Source organism: Oenanthe melanoleuca, chromosome 1 (assembly GCF_029582105.1).
Source record: "Oenanthe melanoleuca isolate GR-GAL-2019-014 chromosome 1, OMel1.0, whole genome shotgun sequence".
Classification (NCBI taxonomy): domain Eukaryota; kingdom Metazoa; phylum Chordata; class Aves; order Passeriformes; family Muscicapidae; genus Oenanthe; species Oenanthe melanoleuca.
Window position 1 is genome coordinate 73389849 of NC_079333.1, and position 17609 is coordinate 73407457.

General features: G+C 36.5%; 1 protein-coding gene across 1 annotated transcript in view; it reads right to left on the bottom strand.

Moving 5' to 3' along the window:
• The window catches only part of STK24 (serine/threonine kinase 24), a 53450-nt gene that overhangs the window by 24155 nt on the left and 11686 nt on the right, over positions 1-17609 (bottom strand). Inside the window, exon 2 of the mRNA XM_056497903.1 lies at positions 16329-16559. Coding sequence (XP_056353878.1) covers positions 16329-16559 — 231 coding nt within the window. The remainder of the gene's footprint in view (positions 1-16328; positions 16560-17609) is intronic.

A 17609-nucleotide genomic window follows, 5' to 3' on the forward strand; every position in this document is an offset into this window, starting at 1 on the left:
TTTAGTATTGATATTCATAATTCTCCAAGCATAAGAAATCAGATTAAAGAACCTTGAAATACACAATGCATGTAACAGGTTAATCTCTCTAAATTGTATTCCTGCTACAAGTAGTTGGAGATTTGTCTTCTGTTAATCTTGTATTTAAAAACCCAGAGAAGTCTGACAGGTGTAATAATCAGAAGTTTTTTAAATATTGCATAGTGACTCTTAAATGCTTGACTTGAAAAATGAGATGCAGACATCATGGGTCTTGTCTGCCATATCTACTTTAAGCCACCTTTCCAACTGATTCCCTCCATTTTTGAAAGAAAGAAGCATTTTTTCAGGATCTATTCACCCTTGTACTTTTAACTGCATTTGAAGCCCCTGCTGTTCGTCAATGCCACCAGGTGGCAGAGTCATGTAATCCAAAGAAAATGCCAGAGATGCTTTCACCCACCCCACAACCACAAAGAAAGAAGGCCCTGCCCCAAAACATGCCATGTAACCCACCAAAAACAGAAGCACAAATCTATGTGTCTAAAATGAATCTGAAAACATTTACCATCCTGCCACCCATCATAACAAGAGGAAGAATGATTAACCAGAGAACTATACCTTAAGGCATATGATAGTTCACGTATCTGAATTCTTCAAAGTGCCATCCTCTCAGTCATCAAGCACAGCTTCAGGCACCTTCTTATTTATTCACCCTCTCCCTTTAATACCAAGTCACAACTGTAGCCACTGTTTCATCATACAGGATGAAGAACCCCGGTATTTGAGCTTTCATTATTTATTAACACACAAGGACATTGGGAGATTACACACAAGGATAGAGACGAGGCACAAAAAATATTGCATTCTGTAAGATGCTATAAATGATGCATTTGGGCAATGACAGGAAATGGCATTTATGTATTTGTGGTTCCTGCTCCCAAAACTTTCCACAACAATAAAGGTAACCAACTGTCTCAAATCTGAGAACACACATTAAGAAGTACCAAGACCTCCTAAACACTGTAAAATGTCCTTGCCCTGGAGCTCATCCTATCCTAACAAATATGACACATACAAGGAAATAATTATTTAATGTTTAAAGAGAGGTCACCTATGAGTTGATGTATTGTCATTACATCATTGAAATTCATCACGATTTGCAAACTTTCCAATAGCTGACTTTTCAATTTGTAGACCCACAGATTATTATTATAAAAAGTAACAACTGCCAAAATTGAGTTCTTCAGGAGTAAGTACAAGGTGGCTATTACTGTTATTCAGCAAATCAACAATTTTGCTATCTACCTCATGGCCTCAATTCTTGTCATTTTTGACAAGTTATAAATGTTATATGTAATATATATAGACACATATATTTTTGTCTCAATTTAAATCAAATGAGATCTACATCCAGTGATGCCATATGTTAACAGCACAGAATGAGTAGCATATCACTATCTGCTCTTTCATTCCATTCTTTCCAATACACAATCCTTGGAAAGGGACAGAAGGTAAGCAATGCACCCCTAACTTCAAGCAGCCTATCCAGATGCCAGTCTGATTGCTCAATGCCATAGAATAACTCTTTCAACAGACAGCAAGGATTTGACAAAGGATAGAATCACTGATACCAAAAGGCAGATACTCACATTAAGTTTCTTCAAAATTTAAACATTATAGGTACCCAATTCTGTTTGTGTAAGTAGTAAATAAAGTCCTGCAAATGGACAAATCAATCCTATTACTCCAAAACTCCAGTCCTATGGCTGATAAACAGTTTCAGGAAAGGCTACAATGTTTTCAAAATTTTTTGGAATTGTCTTTGCAGAAAACAAAGTCAGAAAATTATTTCTTTTTATGCTAATTCACATCATCTTTCTAAGACGGTATAGTTTGTCCTTGAAGGCAATCTCAGTAAGCACTGTATTTTTTCTCTGTATCTGAAGGAAGAACAAAATTTTAGCCTCATTAATAAGAATACCACCATTATTCCAACAATTCCTTTGAAACACAGAATTCTACAGTGCACCTAATCCTTCACTAGAGCTTTTCTTTGACAACCTAATTGTCTGCTAATGTTTTTCCATCTAATTTCTCCTACTACTACAACATGTATTGGTGTATTATTTGAAAGTTATCTGCTTATGTTATTAAAGATTTCATTAAGTAAAACCAAACTCTAGTATTTGCTAAAGACACTTGTTTCAAAGCACTTGAAAGTCAGATGGAAAGACAACTGTTGGTTTCAAAGAACAAGAGAAACTAATTTGTGCAGCAGCTCTACATATACACAGGTATGCCACCAAAGACATCCTCTGGATAAACTGTCCTCTCCCTTCCCATCCTGACACAACTAGCAATCCATGCTTTAGAGCAGAGTCTTCAAGTACTGTCCAATTTTTTTAGAAAGGTGAAAAAGTACTAAAACACCAACAGACACCATGAATTAGTTAACTTTAACCTTGCAAATTCATATACCACCTTGGGGTTTCAAGGTGAAAGAGGAGCAAAAGCAGATGGTATGAAATACAGATTAAGATAAATTATTCATCAAGAAAGTATGACTAAAAATCTTGCCATTCTTAAGTAGATCATCTCCTATACTAGTAAAGAAAAGAGTTAAAATTGATTTTGCTTCCTAAATGAATGATTGAGTTCTACTATCAATTTGAAAGGCTCCAAAGAGAAAGAATGTTGCCTTGAATATAAGCTTCCGCCAGGAAAAACTGATGATAGGAGTAACTAGATTTACCTTGAATAGGAATTTTTAAAGTATTTCACTTCCCATCTATAGATAGGTCTTTCATTTTACCAGAAGAGATGTCCATCAACAGACACTTTTAGCTAGAAAGCAGTCTAGCAATTTTCAGTCCTGCTTCTACTCTTTCTTGCTGAATTTCTAAAGAAGCAGGAATAAGACCAAATTTATTTAAAAATACATCCCCACCCGAAAAGAAACCAAAATACACATATAAAAAAACAAACAAACAAAACAAAAACAAAAAACAAAGAGACAACACACACCAAAATAAAAACCAAATACAACTACCTCCACTTTCACTGATAGTAAAAGAGTAAAAGGCAGATCAAATGAGGGAAAGAAAAGTTGCCTTTGTTTCCACATATGTTAAGTGTAAAATTAGGCAGGATATTATTTTCCAGGACAATCCACTCCTTTACTATCTCAATATATTAAATATACTAAAGCTTAAATGGTTGGAGTGCCAACTATACTCTCTAAATCCACACACTTAGAAAAAAAAAAAAAATAGTAGCTGTTCAGCAAACATATGATCATCTTCACTAAAGGTCTATTCCATGCCCAAATACTCCTACTAAAAGAAAAAAAAAGAAAAAGACAAAAAAAAAAAAACCCAACAGGACAAAAACCCCTAGAAGGCTCTTCCTTATGATTCCAGTCATGAACTTAGTTTTCATATAATAAGAATATACTGGAATATATAATTTTATATATATATATAAAATACAGATAATATATACTATATACTGGAATAAGAATGTGAAAAGAAAGCTCTAGAGCTGAGTATTCATACAATTCTCCTGAATTAGGCGGAGAAGGGGCCGATGTCATCCCTGAAAACTCTGCTTTTACAAAACAATAAATTTTAAAGCTACCATGGGCATTTTGTATTTAAATTTATGATATCCAAGTAAACTTCTGTTTATTTTAAATTGCCTTTTCTAGTAAAATATTTTGCCATAGGCATTTGGAAGGCTGTACTTTATGTAAGTAGCATGTCGAACATGCAAAAATAATTCCTAAGGACATATTTCCCTCAAGGAGAATAAAATACAGTAATTTACTTCTACAGAACTTTTCTGGAATAATGCTCACTAGAAATTCAAGCACACAAAGTGTTAGGTGGAAATCATCTGGCTATAAAGGGTTAATTCAGAAATATATTTTTAAAATGGGTTTAAAACTGTGTGAAGTAAGCAGCATTCGGTTTTGGTTTCTTTTTTTCTTCCTCTAACTTTAACCTTAAGGAACAAGAATTGAGAAAAGCGCAAGTTTGGACCTCATCCAAAATAGGAAAATAAAAAACTAAGGGAATGAGGGGAGCATATGTCTGAGTTATACTCCAGAAGTGTAACATGTCTTTTTGCTTTCCACTTGGGGCACATTCTTAAGCAAATTGACAGCAATGGACAACTTTTGTGAATCTTAAGGAGGCTGCAACCAGCTGATGAGGCACCATAGAGTTCTCAAAAAATTGTAACAAAGGAGCCATGAATGATGGTAATGCTGTAGTAAAGAATATTACCACGCTGGGGTGCAGGACTGACAAGTATTTTGTCTGGGGAGCGTTTCTGAGGCGCTTACCTCCTTTGAAGTCTCTTGGCGTCAGGATGAATGCTAGCTGTCCTGGGGCTGCCATCCCTTTGAGGGGAGGGAGATACAGATGAGCCCAAAGGTTCTCTTCTAAACACAAGTCCTTACTGCAAGCTGGCCAAAAGGTCCCTGCAATCAAAGAAATCATTGTGGTTTTGCATGTGGCGCATTTATGTCCTTTCATCAAGGTTTGTCAGCCATCTAACATGTTCGACCACAAAGGAAAGAATAAAGGCATCTGCTGGGTAGCCAATGCAGAACAGAAACTAAGTAAAGAGAAGAACTGTTCATTCCAGTTTGGACTGTGAAGTCCATGAAAAACACAGGTATCACGACACTTCAGACTAAGCAGAACCACCTCAGTATACAGTATTTTATGCACGTATACGTGTATAAAAAAAAAGCTGTTTGCCTTTGGAATCATTCTCCAATGCTCTGAAACTCCTGCCTTCTTCAGATCTCAAGAAAAAAGTCACATTTTAATTCCTAGAGATACATACTAGTCAATTCTACTATCTAATGCAACAGACACTCTTCAAAAATTACCTCTTGCAATTACCACAGCAGTATGCAATTAATCTTTAAACGCATCCTTTTTGCCATAAGCTAGTTGTAGCAGAGCTTAGAGAGCCACTTGCTTGCAAAAAAACCCACAACAATGAATGTTCTGTCACAGTGCTGAAAAAAGATTCCTTCTGCAGAGCATTCAGCAGACTTTTGTGTTTGCATGCCAACATGCTAAAGCCACAAGCTCCATGTTTTTCCTAACGTGAGTCATCTCTAACAGTGCCCATATTCACAGCCTCCTTGGCACATTTCCTGGGCACATGCCCTTCCACCATTGAAATGATTCTTTATAGCCCAGCTGTCACAAGCTTAGGCATGTCATATTAAGCACATGATTTCCCAGAGCTGCAAACTAGTGGGCAATCTGGATCTGTAACTTCTTCTAAGGTATATTACAGTAGAAGCACAGACGTTTCTTGAATTGGCTGCAAAACCAGCTCCTAGCTAGGAAATTCAAGAAGCTTGCACAGCAGAAGAATAGCACACATTTCACTTCATAAAGGAATGGGTAACCACTACTTTGGAACACTAAGTATACACAAACCCATACTCTTCCCACCTGCCTACAGCCACTTTTCCTTTCCTTGCTCCATAACATAGTGGTAGAAGTCCTGTCCATTACAGCCACTATCCTTTTAACTGTTACTTTTTTACTCTTAGTGGGACTACAAGATTCATCCTTCCCTTCCCACCAGGTAAATAAGTACTTTATATCTATGCCATTGCCTGATGGGGGAAAAAAACCTAACTGCTAACTGGGAGAAATCTTTTCCCAGGAAGTCCCCTTACAGTGACACACAAAGATTAAAATGAGTGACTTAGGTGGTCCTATGATAATCTCTGCTCTTATAAATAGTCACCAAGAAGGCAAATAACCATCATCAAAGCTCCAAATGGAACTGAATTTTATTAAGTGATACTAGCTATTGATGAACTGTATAAGGTCCCAAAACAGAAAATTGGAAGCAAAAGCAAATCAAGAAATTGGACCAAAAGTAAATTAGCATTAGTTCACAGAATTCTTTATCTCAGATAAATCGCATTACATCTAAAGTAGAAGTAACAAAGGAACCTTGCAGCCAGTGAATACTGAGATTAGTAATTCCCTCCCCACCAAAACATCACTCTATACCTGTGCATCTTAAACCTTCTTCACTGGAGTAGTTCACATCAATAGGACTCAAGGGGTTTATAATTACTCCCTCCTCTATACCAAAAACAAAATTCCAACAGCAAATAGGAAGCACAAGAACCCCTTTTTCTCCACTCTCCAAAAATACAATTGCTCTAAATTGCTTACATCTAATTGCTTACATCTGTTCCTGTTTACCCATTACATCAAATTAAATTCAAAATGAAAGTTACAAATCAGATTTACTTCTTAGCTCAGATATCAATCCATTTATCAGTTTAATCACTTTTTTTGTGATTTACCACAACTTTCAACATCTTCTGCACCCCTGCTCTGCAGCCTATCAAGATATAACCCACTTTTCCCACCCTTTTTGCATTCACATGCTATTAAATTCTACTACTCCCTTTATTGAACACACATAGGCCAATCCTTCTTCAAAACTCTTACTACTAATGGCATTGTACACATAGATCACCCCTACAATAGTTCAGGACCTTCAAGTCAGATGTCTGTCAAGCTCATCATTCCAGTCCCAAAAACCACATAATTTCTCTGGAAACTCCTTATTATTTTCCACTTTCTGTCTTTACAAATTTTACCTTGACTCTAATTACTAGTAAAAACACCTTCTATTCACATAAATAATTTCCATTCTCCCTTCCTCTTCTATGTTTTTGTTTTGTTCTTACAAGTTGCTGTTTCAAGGAACTATTGAAAGAAGCAGAAAGGGAGAAAGCTCAGTACCTCCAAATGATAATTTTTATCCCAACTGTTATGCAACAGCTTAGGATTTAATAGTATAATGGAAGAACCTTAAGAATTTGTTTGAAAACCCTAGCTACTGAATACAGGAACTGCAATGTTTTAGAACTAGTACTGTCCTATTCACTAGGAAACTTCCCTTTTGAAGTTCAGTATTTCTAAGTCTAACCAACATTTTCCAAAGAACGAGTTCTGAAAGTTTAACATTCAATCATTTTAAAATGCTGACTAATATGTTTTGCAACATGCCATAATGTCCTTTAAGTGTAAAGAATGTGACTCTTCTGCTTTTATACCACTGTGTGCATAGAGAGCACATGAACACTTAGAATAAGTAATTTAACCCAAAAAGCTGTACAAATGCCAAAGTATACTTAAGTAAAACAAAGTTAACTGAGAAATACAGACTACCTAACATTAATATTCAAGATGCAATAAAAACATAATAACTATGTAAGAGCACTAGATTATGACGGACATAGGTAAACAAGTCTTCAACAAAAATGTTTTAGAGGTTCATGAGAACATAGATCAATAGGCTGGCAGACAGCTGATGGCAGGACTAATCACATTCTAGATGAAAAGCTTTATGCAAGTAAGTCTATCTGAGCAACAAAAAAAAAAAAAAAAAAAAAAAAAAGGAGAACCAGTTCACAAAAGTAATGCACCTAAGCCTGGGCATAAATACATACACACACTTTTTTCAGCTTTACTGCTGGCTGATGGAAGAAGCTCCATAAAAAATGCATTGGCAGTGGGCTTGCATAAAACTTTAGACTAATCTGAACCATCAGCATACAATGCTCTAATCCTTAAAACAAAAGATTTAAAAATATAAATAAAAAAGAGGTGATTAGTCCCCTGCCTATTTAGTGAGCTGAACCACTTCACTGAAAATTCCAACAGCCACTGTGGCCACTTGCAAGGAAGAGTTGGACCTGCCCTCGGCAGTAACAGCAGCAAAAAGCTCGCACTTCAATGCCACATTAATACTCTCTTTTTAATTATTTCAGAGGCCTGCTGCAAGAAGTGTAGCAGCTAGTGCACAAGTTACAGAAGGACATTTGACACATGAATACATATGGTCAGAAAGCAATGCTATGTCATCCTGATCTGTATGGTCAAACTGAATGCAAGGTTTCATGTTATAGCTGATGTAGAAGTAAGTCATTACCAAAAACTGTGGTACTTTTCTCTCCCTCCTCCTCCAGTTTTTAGGCCACCTGAGTCTACTTTCTTTTGTTGTGTTTTTTTTTGTTTAGCTTTTTTGTGGTTTTTTTGTGGGGTTTTTTTTGTTGCTTTTGTTTTTTACCTGACCTAGCAGGTCTACAGACACAAGATCTGTTAGTTCACAGAATTCTTTATCTCAGGTAAACTGCAGATCTGGATGATCTGTTAGTGTTCAGGGTTTGCCCTTCTCAAGACCCAGGTTGTTTTTGGTAGGGATGGGAGAAGACATTGAGAAAACCTGTTTCCCAGGTGAACAATGTCATGATGCAGCCAACAGATCCAACACAAGTTAAATGGCAGGAACACGTAAATAGGATGGGGAACAAGATACTGCTGCATCCTGTTTTTCATACCTATTAGATCTGCTAAAAGCAGGTACTGAGATGTGAAATTACACACATACCATGCAGAGGTCAGCAATCACAGCACTACAGAGGCAGCTTTTAAAGCCATCACAAGGACAATACAAACATATTACTTCCAAAAAATGATATTTTACATTAAGTTTTCTTAATATTTATTTAAAACAAGATCAGAATAACATGATACAGTTAAGTATGAAATACAAAATGTAGTTACTACAGACTCTCAGTTTTCTTTGAGATATACTAGGCAATACTTCCCAACCTTGATATACTTGTACAGTAAGAATTACTTAGCCATAAAAGGCTAAAAGTGCAGAACTGATTACACTGATGAACAGCAAAATTCTTGAAGTCACCATTGTTTTCTAGGCAGATTTTTCAACAGATGTGAAAAAATACGGCAAAGATTATGCAGATTTCCAGAAAGGGATAATAATTGCTTCAAGTGCTGAAGGAAAATACTGGAATAACCAGTTTCTAAAACTACAATTCAAAACAATACCTTTGAATAAAGACATTGCAAACAAGGAACTTTTTTCTCATTCAGAGCAAAAGCTTTCAACTCACTCTCTCAATCAGTAGTCTGACAAGATCTGAGAGCTTATCAGAACCATTACAGAAATCTACAACCCTCTGAGCAGTCCAGCTAGGTATCACCTCCACATTTACTACAGACAAATGAAGGCAGGCTAGGGCTGCCTAAGAGAACAGAGGGTAACCCGGGCTTCAGAAGAAAACCAAGCACACCAGAACTTGGGCTGGCTCGCAGGATTTTGTTCTCAACATTGCCAGGATATCAGAATTTGCAACCCCAGCCTTCCTCATTCCAGTTACTAAAGATAAAGACAATTCCTTCTAGCTTTGGTCAAGAGAAAAAAGAAGGCTTTTCAGCACCTCAACCCCTCACAAAATGCAATGATGACAACATGGCTGCAATTGTATCAGGAAAAATGAAAGATAGTTATCGTTGTTTTCATTTAATCCTGCATAAGTGAGTCCAGAGAGCAGTGGGGCTAGGGAAGGGTGTGTAGCACAACTCTCATGAGGATCGCCTGGGGAAGGTGGGGGAGAAAAGGAGGCTCAAGGGTGACCTTACTGCTCTCTACAACGACCTGAAAGGAGGCTGCAGTGAGGTGGGGGTCAGTTTCTTCTCCCAGGTAACAAGTGACAGGATGAGAGGAAACAGCCTCGAGTTGTATCCAGTGAAGAAACTTATTGACAGAAAACTTTCTTCACAGAAAGGGTTGTAAAGTATTGGAACAGAGTACCCAGGGAAGCAGTACTCACCATCCCTGAAAGCACTCAGGGAATAGGAACACATGGTTTCATGGTGAACATAGTGGTCGTGGCGCTAAGTTTATGGCTGGGCCTCATCTTGAAAGGTCTTCTCCAATTTCAACAATTTTATGACTCTACAGTTCTAATGCCCATCCAAAGTTCAGGGACTGCAGCTTGCAAGTCAGGTCTGCAAGGGCATGAGCTGCTGCTGTGAGGCTGGGCACAAAGCACAAGGACAGATCATCAAGAAACTACTCACATGTTTCACTTCTCCCTGTACTGAGGTAGCTGCCCCTCTGGGGGGGCTAGAATCCTTGCAGTGGATTCTACAGCCTTAAAGTTAAGCAGGAAAAATCTCTGTTCCATCTCCCACCCCAAGAAGCATGATGAAACCTGCTGAAGGCTGCCTGCTATATCAAATGACAACACAATGCACCAAGTCCATTAACTTCTGCCTGACCTACAGCATACATTTAAGGTCACATCCATTCAAAGATGCTCATAAATGTTAAAATAAACCAGTTAAACCTGTAAAGCAAAAGAATATCAACTATAAACTTACTGAAGTCCCACATAAACACCCACATTCCAAGTTATATTATCTAGAATATTCAACACATCCACATTAAAGTTTATGAGTCTCCTAGAGCGTGTGAGCTCAGGCTTCTCTAAAAACAGCAAATAATGATCTAAAAAGCCCCAAAAACCTGCATAACACCCACCTCAGTCTTCCCTTTAAAACAGTACATGAGATTATCAGATGAAATTTGCTTATCTTGACCACTCAGCAAGTACATCTTGTCATATTTTGGCATAACTGATTAGAAAGCACTAAACTATCAGCCCTTAAACACAGAAGGGCTGTCCTATACACACTCTGAGTTACTTCCAGTCTTCTCTTGAAAAAACAACACCTAGTCTGAACTTCAGTCATCCTCCAGAATACAGGCTTTCCAACCCTTAAACTGCTGCTGAGAAGTTCTTTAGTGACTGCATTGCAGTTTTCCAGCCCACTGTGAGCTGGCCATGTTATTCCGAGAAGATTATCACTGATCCTGTGTATGCCAAAGCCCTAACCAACACAAGACTTGCTTTGGCTCAGCCATGGCACTGTTCACCTACCTCACATTCATCTGATTACCAAAAATAAAACCACAGATTAATTTCAGAATCACCATTTTTCAAAAATAATTATTTGTTCTTGCCGGAGTTCATTTGCCAAAACTCATTGTACTATGGAGTTCAGATAACTAAATTCCATGAAAGCACTTTTTTTTTTTAATTATGGTAGACTGTGTCACTCATAAAAGTTAACCAGAAGCCATTTTCTGTGTTCTTGCTGTCTATAGAAACACCAACTTGACTTTCACCAGTAGGTACATAACATTCTGGACAGGGGAAAAAAAAGCCATATGAGTTTTATGCAACATAAAGCCTAAAGTTAAAATTATTGGCAGCTATTCTTTATGAACCTATGATCACTGTTTCCTATAAACTTTTTAAAAGGATTCTTAAAATGCATTTATAAAATGGGAAGCTGTCTGTGTGAAATAAAGAGGGAAATATACTATAAGTCTTATTCTTCTTGGGTCAATAGATTTAAACAGTTCAAAAGAAGGTATTCTCTGAAGCTCCAAAGTGTGCTAGAAAAATATATTTGAAGGATGAAGAAACACAAGCTTAGAGACAGTAATTTTTTTTAAAATACAGTAGTATTTTTTAAAATACATACTACAAAACTAGTTCAATACCAGTTTGATGTCATTTGCATCCAATGATAATGGATGATGAAAGTACTTATAAATTATTTTCTCTGCCATTACATACATATGTACAGAAGTCTAAGGGAAATGAAAGAATTTTTAACATACACATACATATAAACACATCGATCTCATCTTCTGACCCTATACACTTATTAACCTAAGTTTTGAATATAATGTACATACATACACATACAAGAAAGTCAAGGGTCTTTAATCTCCAATGTTTTAAACACAAACACAAATTAATTTGTTCATATATTTCTAAATAATAAGACATGATCAAGAAATATAAAAATATTATTAAGTTATAATAAAGCCATTCTTGAAGTTATTCACAAAACTGAGGAAACGTTACCAGAGAAACATCTGAATCTTGAAAATAAAACCAACTTCAACAACAAGGACAGGAGAAACAACCACAGAATCAAATCTAACTAAGCTCTTGAAAAATTGGTCAAGCAGAATAAGATGCAAAAAGCAGACTTGACAAGCTTCTAGACTAAAAATGTTTTAGAATACGTACCATAGCAATACTCAGAAGAGACAGCAAATTTCAGCCAAATTTATAAGAATTTTTTTTTTAAATTAACAGAATGAAAAGAATCCCTAATCCATTACAAGGAAGAATGTGGTTAACCTAAAGTCTAAAGAAGTAAACAGACCCAGAGAAGTTTTATGAATTAATTCTACAGGCATCTAAAAAGAACTACTGTTCTTCTGTCCTTGGAGCATTTAATCAGATCACAGAGGAACAGATGAACCTTTCATTTGGAAGACAGCAAGGAACATTAGTACAGGTTTTTAACACACCATGGCAGATAAGGAACAGCAATCCCTCTAGATATCTGCACCCATGTAAACCATGACATTGCAATTTATTTTAATTTACTTTAAAAGCAACACTGAAGTTACTTTCTATATCCTGCAGAAGACAAAAGATCCCTTTTTCTCAATAAAATGGGAACATTAAAATATTGTATTTAAAAATACAATGCCTTTCGAAAAGAGCATTTTCGTTTCTGGTTTATATAAATACATCTTGATTTCTGATAAAAAGGTGTACCCACAAATAAATTCATATTCAGAATGACAACCTAAACTGATACCATTTCACTAGTGCTTTTACTTTATTTGCATGAACTCTGGCCACAGCAAATGCATACAAACCTCCAACAACAGATGCACAAAACAAAGTCTAGAGGGAATGCAAGACTTGCTTTATGGGAGCAGGAAGTTGCTTCTTACTTAAGATCCATTGTGCTAAAGCAGTAGTATTTCATAGAACAGATATGGCTTAGTATGTGGATATGAAAGAAGAATTTGCTATAAAGCAAACACATTTCCAAAATATTCAATTAGGGTATACAGAGAACTGCAGAGTAAGAAAATTTAACAAGGCTTTTGAGTATATCACACTATTCTAGATAGAACCTAGAAATTAAACAGTGTTTTTAAAAAGTCACTAGAACAAAGTAACTTTCATTAACTCATTAAATTGTAATAGTTATTTCAAGCTGTCCTACCACGTATATTATGCAGTAGGCACCAAGAGCTTGACAGGCTCTTCTCACGCCATCTCAAGACAGCAAGAGGCAAGCACAGTAGTAGTATATAAGTCTTCTAAAACAAGCAACAGGTTCCTGAACACACTGACATATAAAATCATGTATCTTACTTGAAGAAGGTGTGGAAAAACACAGAATGAAGAACAATATTGTTGTGTGGAATAACACATCAATGAAGAACAAAGATTTCTCAAAGACAGATGATTTGGTTTATTAAAAAATAAACAAATATTAAAAAACTCAAGCCCAAAACATTCTGCCTACCTAGAGAAAGGATAGCAAGTCCAAAACCAATTTCAATCTGTCTGCCAAAACAATTAACAGAAAATCAAATTAAGAGTCCCCTATAAACAGTACCTCTTTTTATCCAACATCCACCAGAAACATGGTCAATACACATGAGGCTGCACAGAGTAGAGGATGATAATTGGTGAAGTGGCTGGCAATATAAACTGAGATCCTATTGTTTCCCTACTTGCTTACGTCGAAGAACTTTGTTCTGTGACAAGACATTATTATCTTTCTCATAATTAGTGCTAAACTGTCCAATCACAAAAGGAATAATGTCTCTTAATCACTCAAGACATGACAAATTAATGTGTCGAGCATTCTCAGTGACGGATTATCTGCACTGGTAGAAACAGAGCTAAAAGATGGTCGGACCCTTAGAACTACATATGGCAGTCTTGGCTTTCAAATACAACAGAGACCTGCAGAAAAAAACTTAAGATCTCTAGCCAAGAATATGAACCAATTAATTTAAATATTAATATAGTCCCTTTTGTGCATGTGTTTATATATACATGATGACACGTTATCTGATAACAAGACCTGACTCTTATTTTAGGAAGCAAACAGAACTACAAAACATTTCCTTCGCAAAGATTCTACCACTTCAGCATCACCTAATAACCACCACACATTAATTTTTAATAGCATAAACAAATGAGTGTTTTGTTTTGAAGACAAAAAGTTCTGTAGTACCAAGCATCTTACAAACAACCCACAGAGATTCACAAAGAACTGAAGCAATGAGTACATGAGGAGTTGCACATTCTACTAACTGTAGAAAGAGCTGTACTTCACTGCAAAAAGTAACTGAGTCACACACAGCCATTATTGATGGAGTATCTTAGAAAGCTGAAACAAGTTGTAAAAACTCAGACTACTGCACTGAACAGAAAAAAGGGATGTGGAAGGTATCAGAGGGTCCCCCTCATATTAAGAAGCACAGGTTTCCCTATGGACACTCGGACCCAGCCAAACCCATATTCAGGGTACAGAGCTCTACAATCTCCTCTCACCTTCCATCAGGAAAAGCAACCACTGCCACAACACCTTCAAAAAACATCAACATTCACTTAGATCAAATTTGAACACTGGATTTTCTTTTTCAGCCTCATTGAAATTATACGTTTTTAAAACTAATAAGAGGTATTCCCATCAGACTTTCTCATATTCTATTTCTTATCCTGTAAGAGCTAATATCCCTTGCTGGTTTCTCACGTGGGCACAAATGACACCAAGGGTAATTAAAACCAACACATTCAATTTCAATGTGAAATTGATGGAGATGTTCTGGAGATGATGGTCAAGGGTCTGGAGGGTCAGGTAGTCTTTGCCTTGATTATGCCAGTTTGGCTAAATGAGGAGAAGCAGATGGATTTACAAAGTAAAAGGCTGCACCACTGCTGCTGGCAACAAGGTTTTGGATTAGGACCCTGCTGATTGGAAGAGATGGAACTCACCTCATGAAACAGGTCACACAAGCCTTTGCCAACAGAATTGCCAATCTGGCAAAGTGAGCTTTGAACTAGGAAAAGTGGGAGAAGAGGAAAGGACTGTATGGCATTGTATTCCTTGCACCCCTACTGAGACACAATTACTTCAAATACCTCTGTGAAGTGCTGGCACACCCATGAAGGCAGTATAGGGAACAAGCAGCAGGAATCTGAGATTCATGCGCAGTCACAAGGCTTTGATCTCATTGCAATTACCAAGACATGATGGGACAGCTCACACAACTAGAATGTCACAGGGAAGGGCTACAACTGTTTAGAGCAGACAGACCGGGACAGCACAGTGGTGCAGTTGCCATACTTCATTTAACTATCAATCCTTGACTGTGTAATTTCAAACGTAGAAGCCATGAGGAAAAATTTATCCACTTTACTGTGCTCAATTAACTGCATACTCATGCTTCTGAGATCAAACCTACACATAACATCTATGTCCAGCTCTGGTAACAGGTTATCAGGTCTAAAAACCATTACCAAAGCCCTTCACTGATAATATATCCAAGCAAACGGGTTCAGAGCACAAAGAAGAAAGGAAAAATTGTTTCTCATTTGAGTAATGCATTTCCCAGATCCAGAAAAAGTCCTTTTTTCTTTGGAAATTAGCTGACAATCTCAGAAATACAGAGATAAAGCAGGGTCCCCCTTTCAGAACTTTAATGTCTTTGCTGATAAATAGAATACTTCCACAAAACCAAAATCAGACTGAATATTTTCTGCCTACTTCTAACTTCAAATCCTGCCAAAACAACAATCTCTTATCTAGATTCTCATCTCACTGTCATAAAAGAAACAGCTATCAAGTCAGGAACAAAGTCTGCCCAAGGAATAAAGTAATACCAAGGCTTCCAGATATTTCCACCACCTTCAAGACATAATAAATCATAACATCCATCCAATTAAAAGCAATAACAAAAAAAGAAAACCTTAACGAGAGGAATTTGGCACACCTCAAACTGAATTGTGACAATAATAATATGGCAGTGGGAGGAAAGGGAAACAGATTCACAGGACAGTTAACTGAAACCCCTTCCATTAATAGCTTCACTTATGTCTAATGTGCAAAATAATTTACCTACAGATTTTAATTTTTAAATCACTCAGACCAAGGCTGGGTTCAATCTCCTCAGGACAATCTAAGAGTTTAGAAAGATCAAGGATCAAACCTTGGCAAAAATTTTGAAGCTTCACAAAACAGCTGGTACTAATTGCTTTTACTATTTTGATGATTCAAATGCAGACTTAGGTTGAATCTTCTGAATTTAAATAACCTAATATTAGAGTTCAACAAGCTCATATTATTTAAAGATTTTTTTGGACAGAACAGACGTGCATTTTTTCCTATTAAGTTTTGTCACATACTTCACAAAATATAGTAACACATTCTTTCTTTTGAGTTGAAAGAACAAAAATATACTTTTCTTCCACCCAGGTTTAACAAACCTCACCAAAAAGAACAGGCACAACTGGATAGTTTGGAAAATAATTACTTGTAAAATCAAATCACCACCATCTGTGAGTATCTTACCTTTAAATAGGATCCATAATATTTAGTTACATAAGGACTGTCACACTGACTCAACACTGTGATTTCTTGTTGGATGTCTTCTATTTCATCTTCTGCTTCTTCTAGGTCAATAATTTTTATAGCAACAACTTTCTGAGTCCGATTGTCAATTCCTTTAAAAACTTCACCAAAAGACCCCTTACCAATTCTTTCCAGTTTCGTAAAGAGTTCTTCTGGATCTGCCTTCAGAGTCTGTTAAAAAGTAATATAAAGAGAAAAGTCACTCAGTATTTGTAACACTAAAACAAAACATGGTATTTTTAAAGGCAACAAACACTTCAAATTCCACATATTCCTATTTATGTAGCTACCTTTTTCTACCTCTATATTTGCCATGTTCTTTCTAAATCCCTTATGTGCATACACTGATAGGTTTATGTTTTGCTATATATAAAGAACAAATTTAACACTGTATGTCAGGGTTTTATCCTACTTGGCAACAGAAAATGCTGCTATCTCAATTTCCTTTTCTTTGCCAATAAATAGTATCCAGAATGAAAGATTGTTTTTACAACAAAGATTTGGTTTTTATTAAAAGCAAATAGATCAAATACCACTACCAATAAAAGCAAGCCTTTTGTCTAACATTTTCTCTTGAAATTGGTTCCCTCCTATATCTCAGAGTCCCTCTTTTATATGTTTCTTGTATCTCATCCTCCTAAGGATTTCATTAACCTTCTTCAGGGCACAGAGCACTATTTCCCATTGTTTGATGTGACAAACAATCCTCCTCAATTTTCTCCTACTAAGGATCACTTGCATGAATAGCCGTGCTTCCTCCTCCCTGATGCCATCAGAATTTATTTATCTTTTTTTTCCTTCTTCTCTCAGTTGTATAAAATCGTTCACTCCTAAAAAACATCCTGTTCCCAGCTTTCTTGATTTGAGCAGTCAAATTAAAGCCACAAGTCCTCACCTAAACATGCAAACGTAAGACTTAAGGTGGATCACACTGCCACATTTGTTTTTTCTCCACTATTAAGTATTCAGCTCACTACTGCTGCTCAGACTTCTCACTTTTACTGCACAGATGGTAAATTCCACAGTATACTTTCTTAATCTAACAGCATGGAGCCTCACTAGCTAACAAAAAATACATACATTACAACTACAGAGGGGTTGGACTGTAATGCCTTTAAAGGTCTCTTTTGAGCCAAACTATTCTATGATTAAACTGGAAAAGTCATAAATAGAAGGAATAGTCATGAAATGAAGAAAGGATAGGATTACCTAGAATCTTGT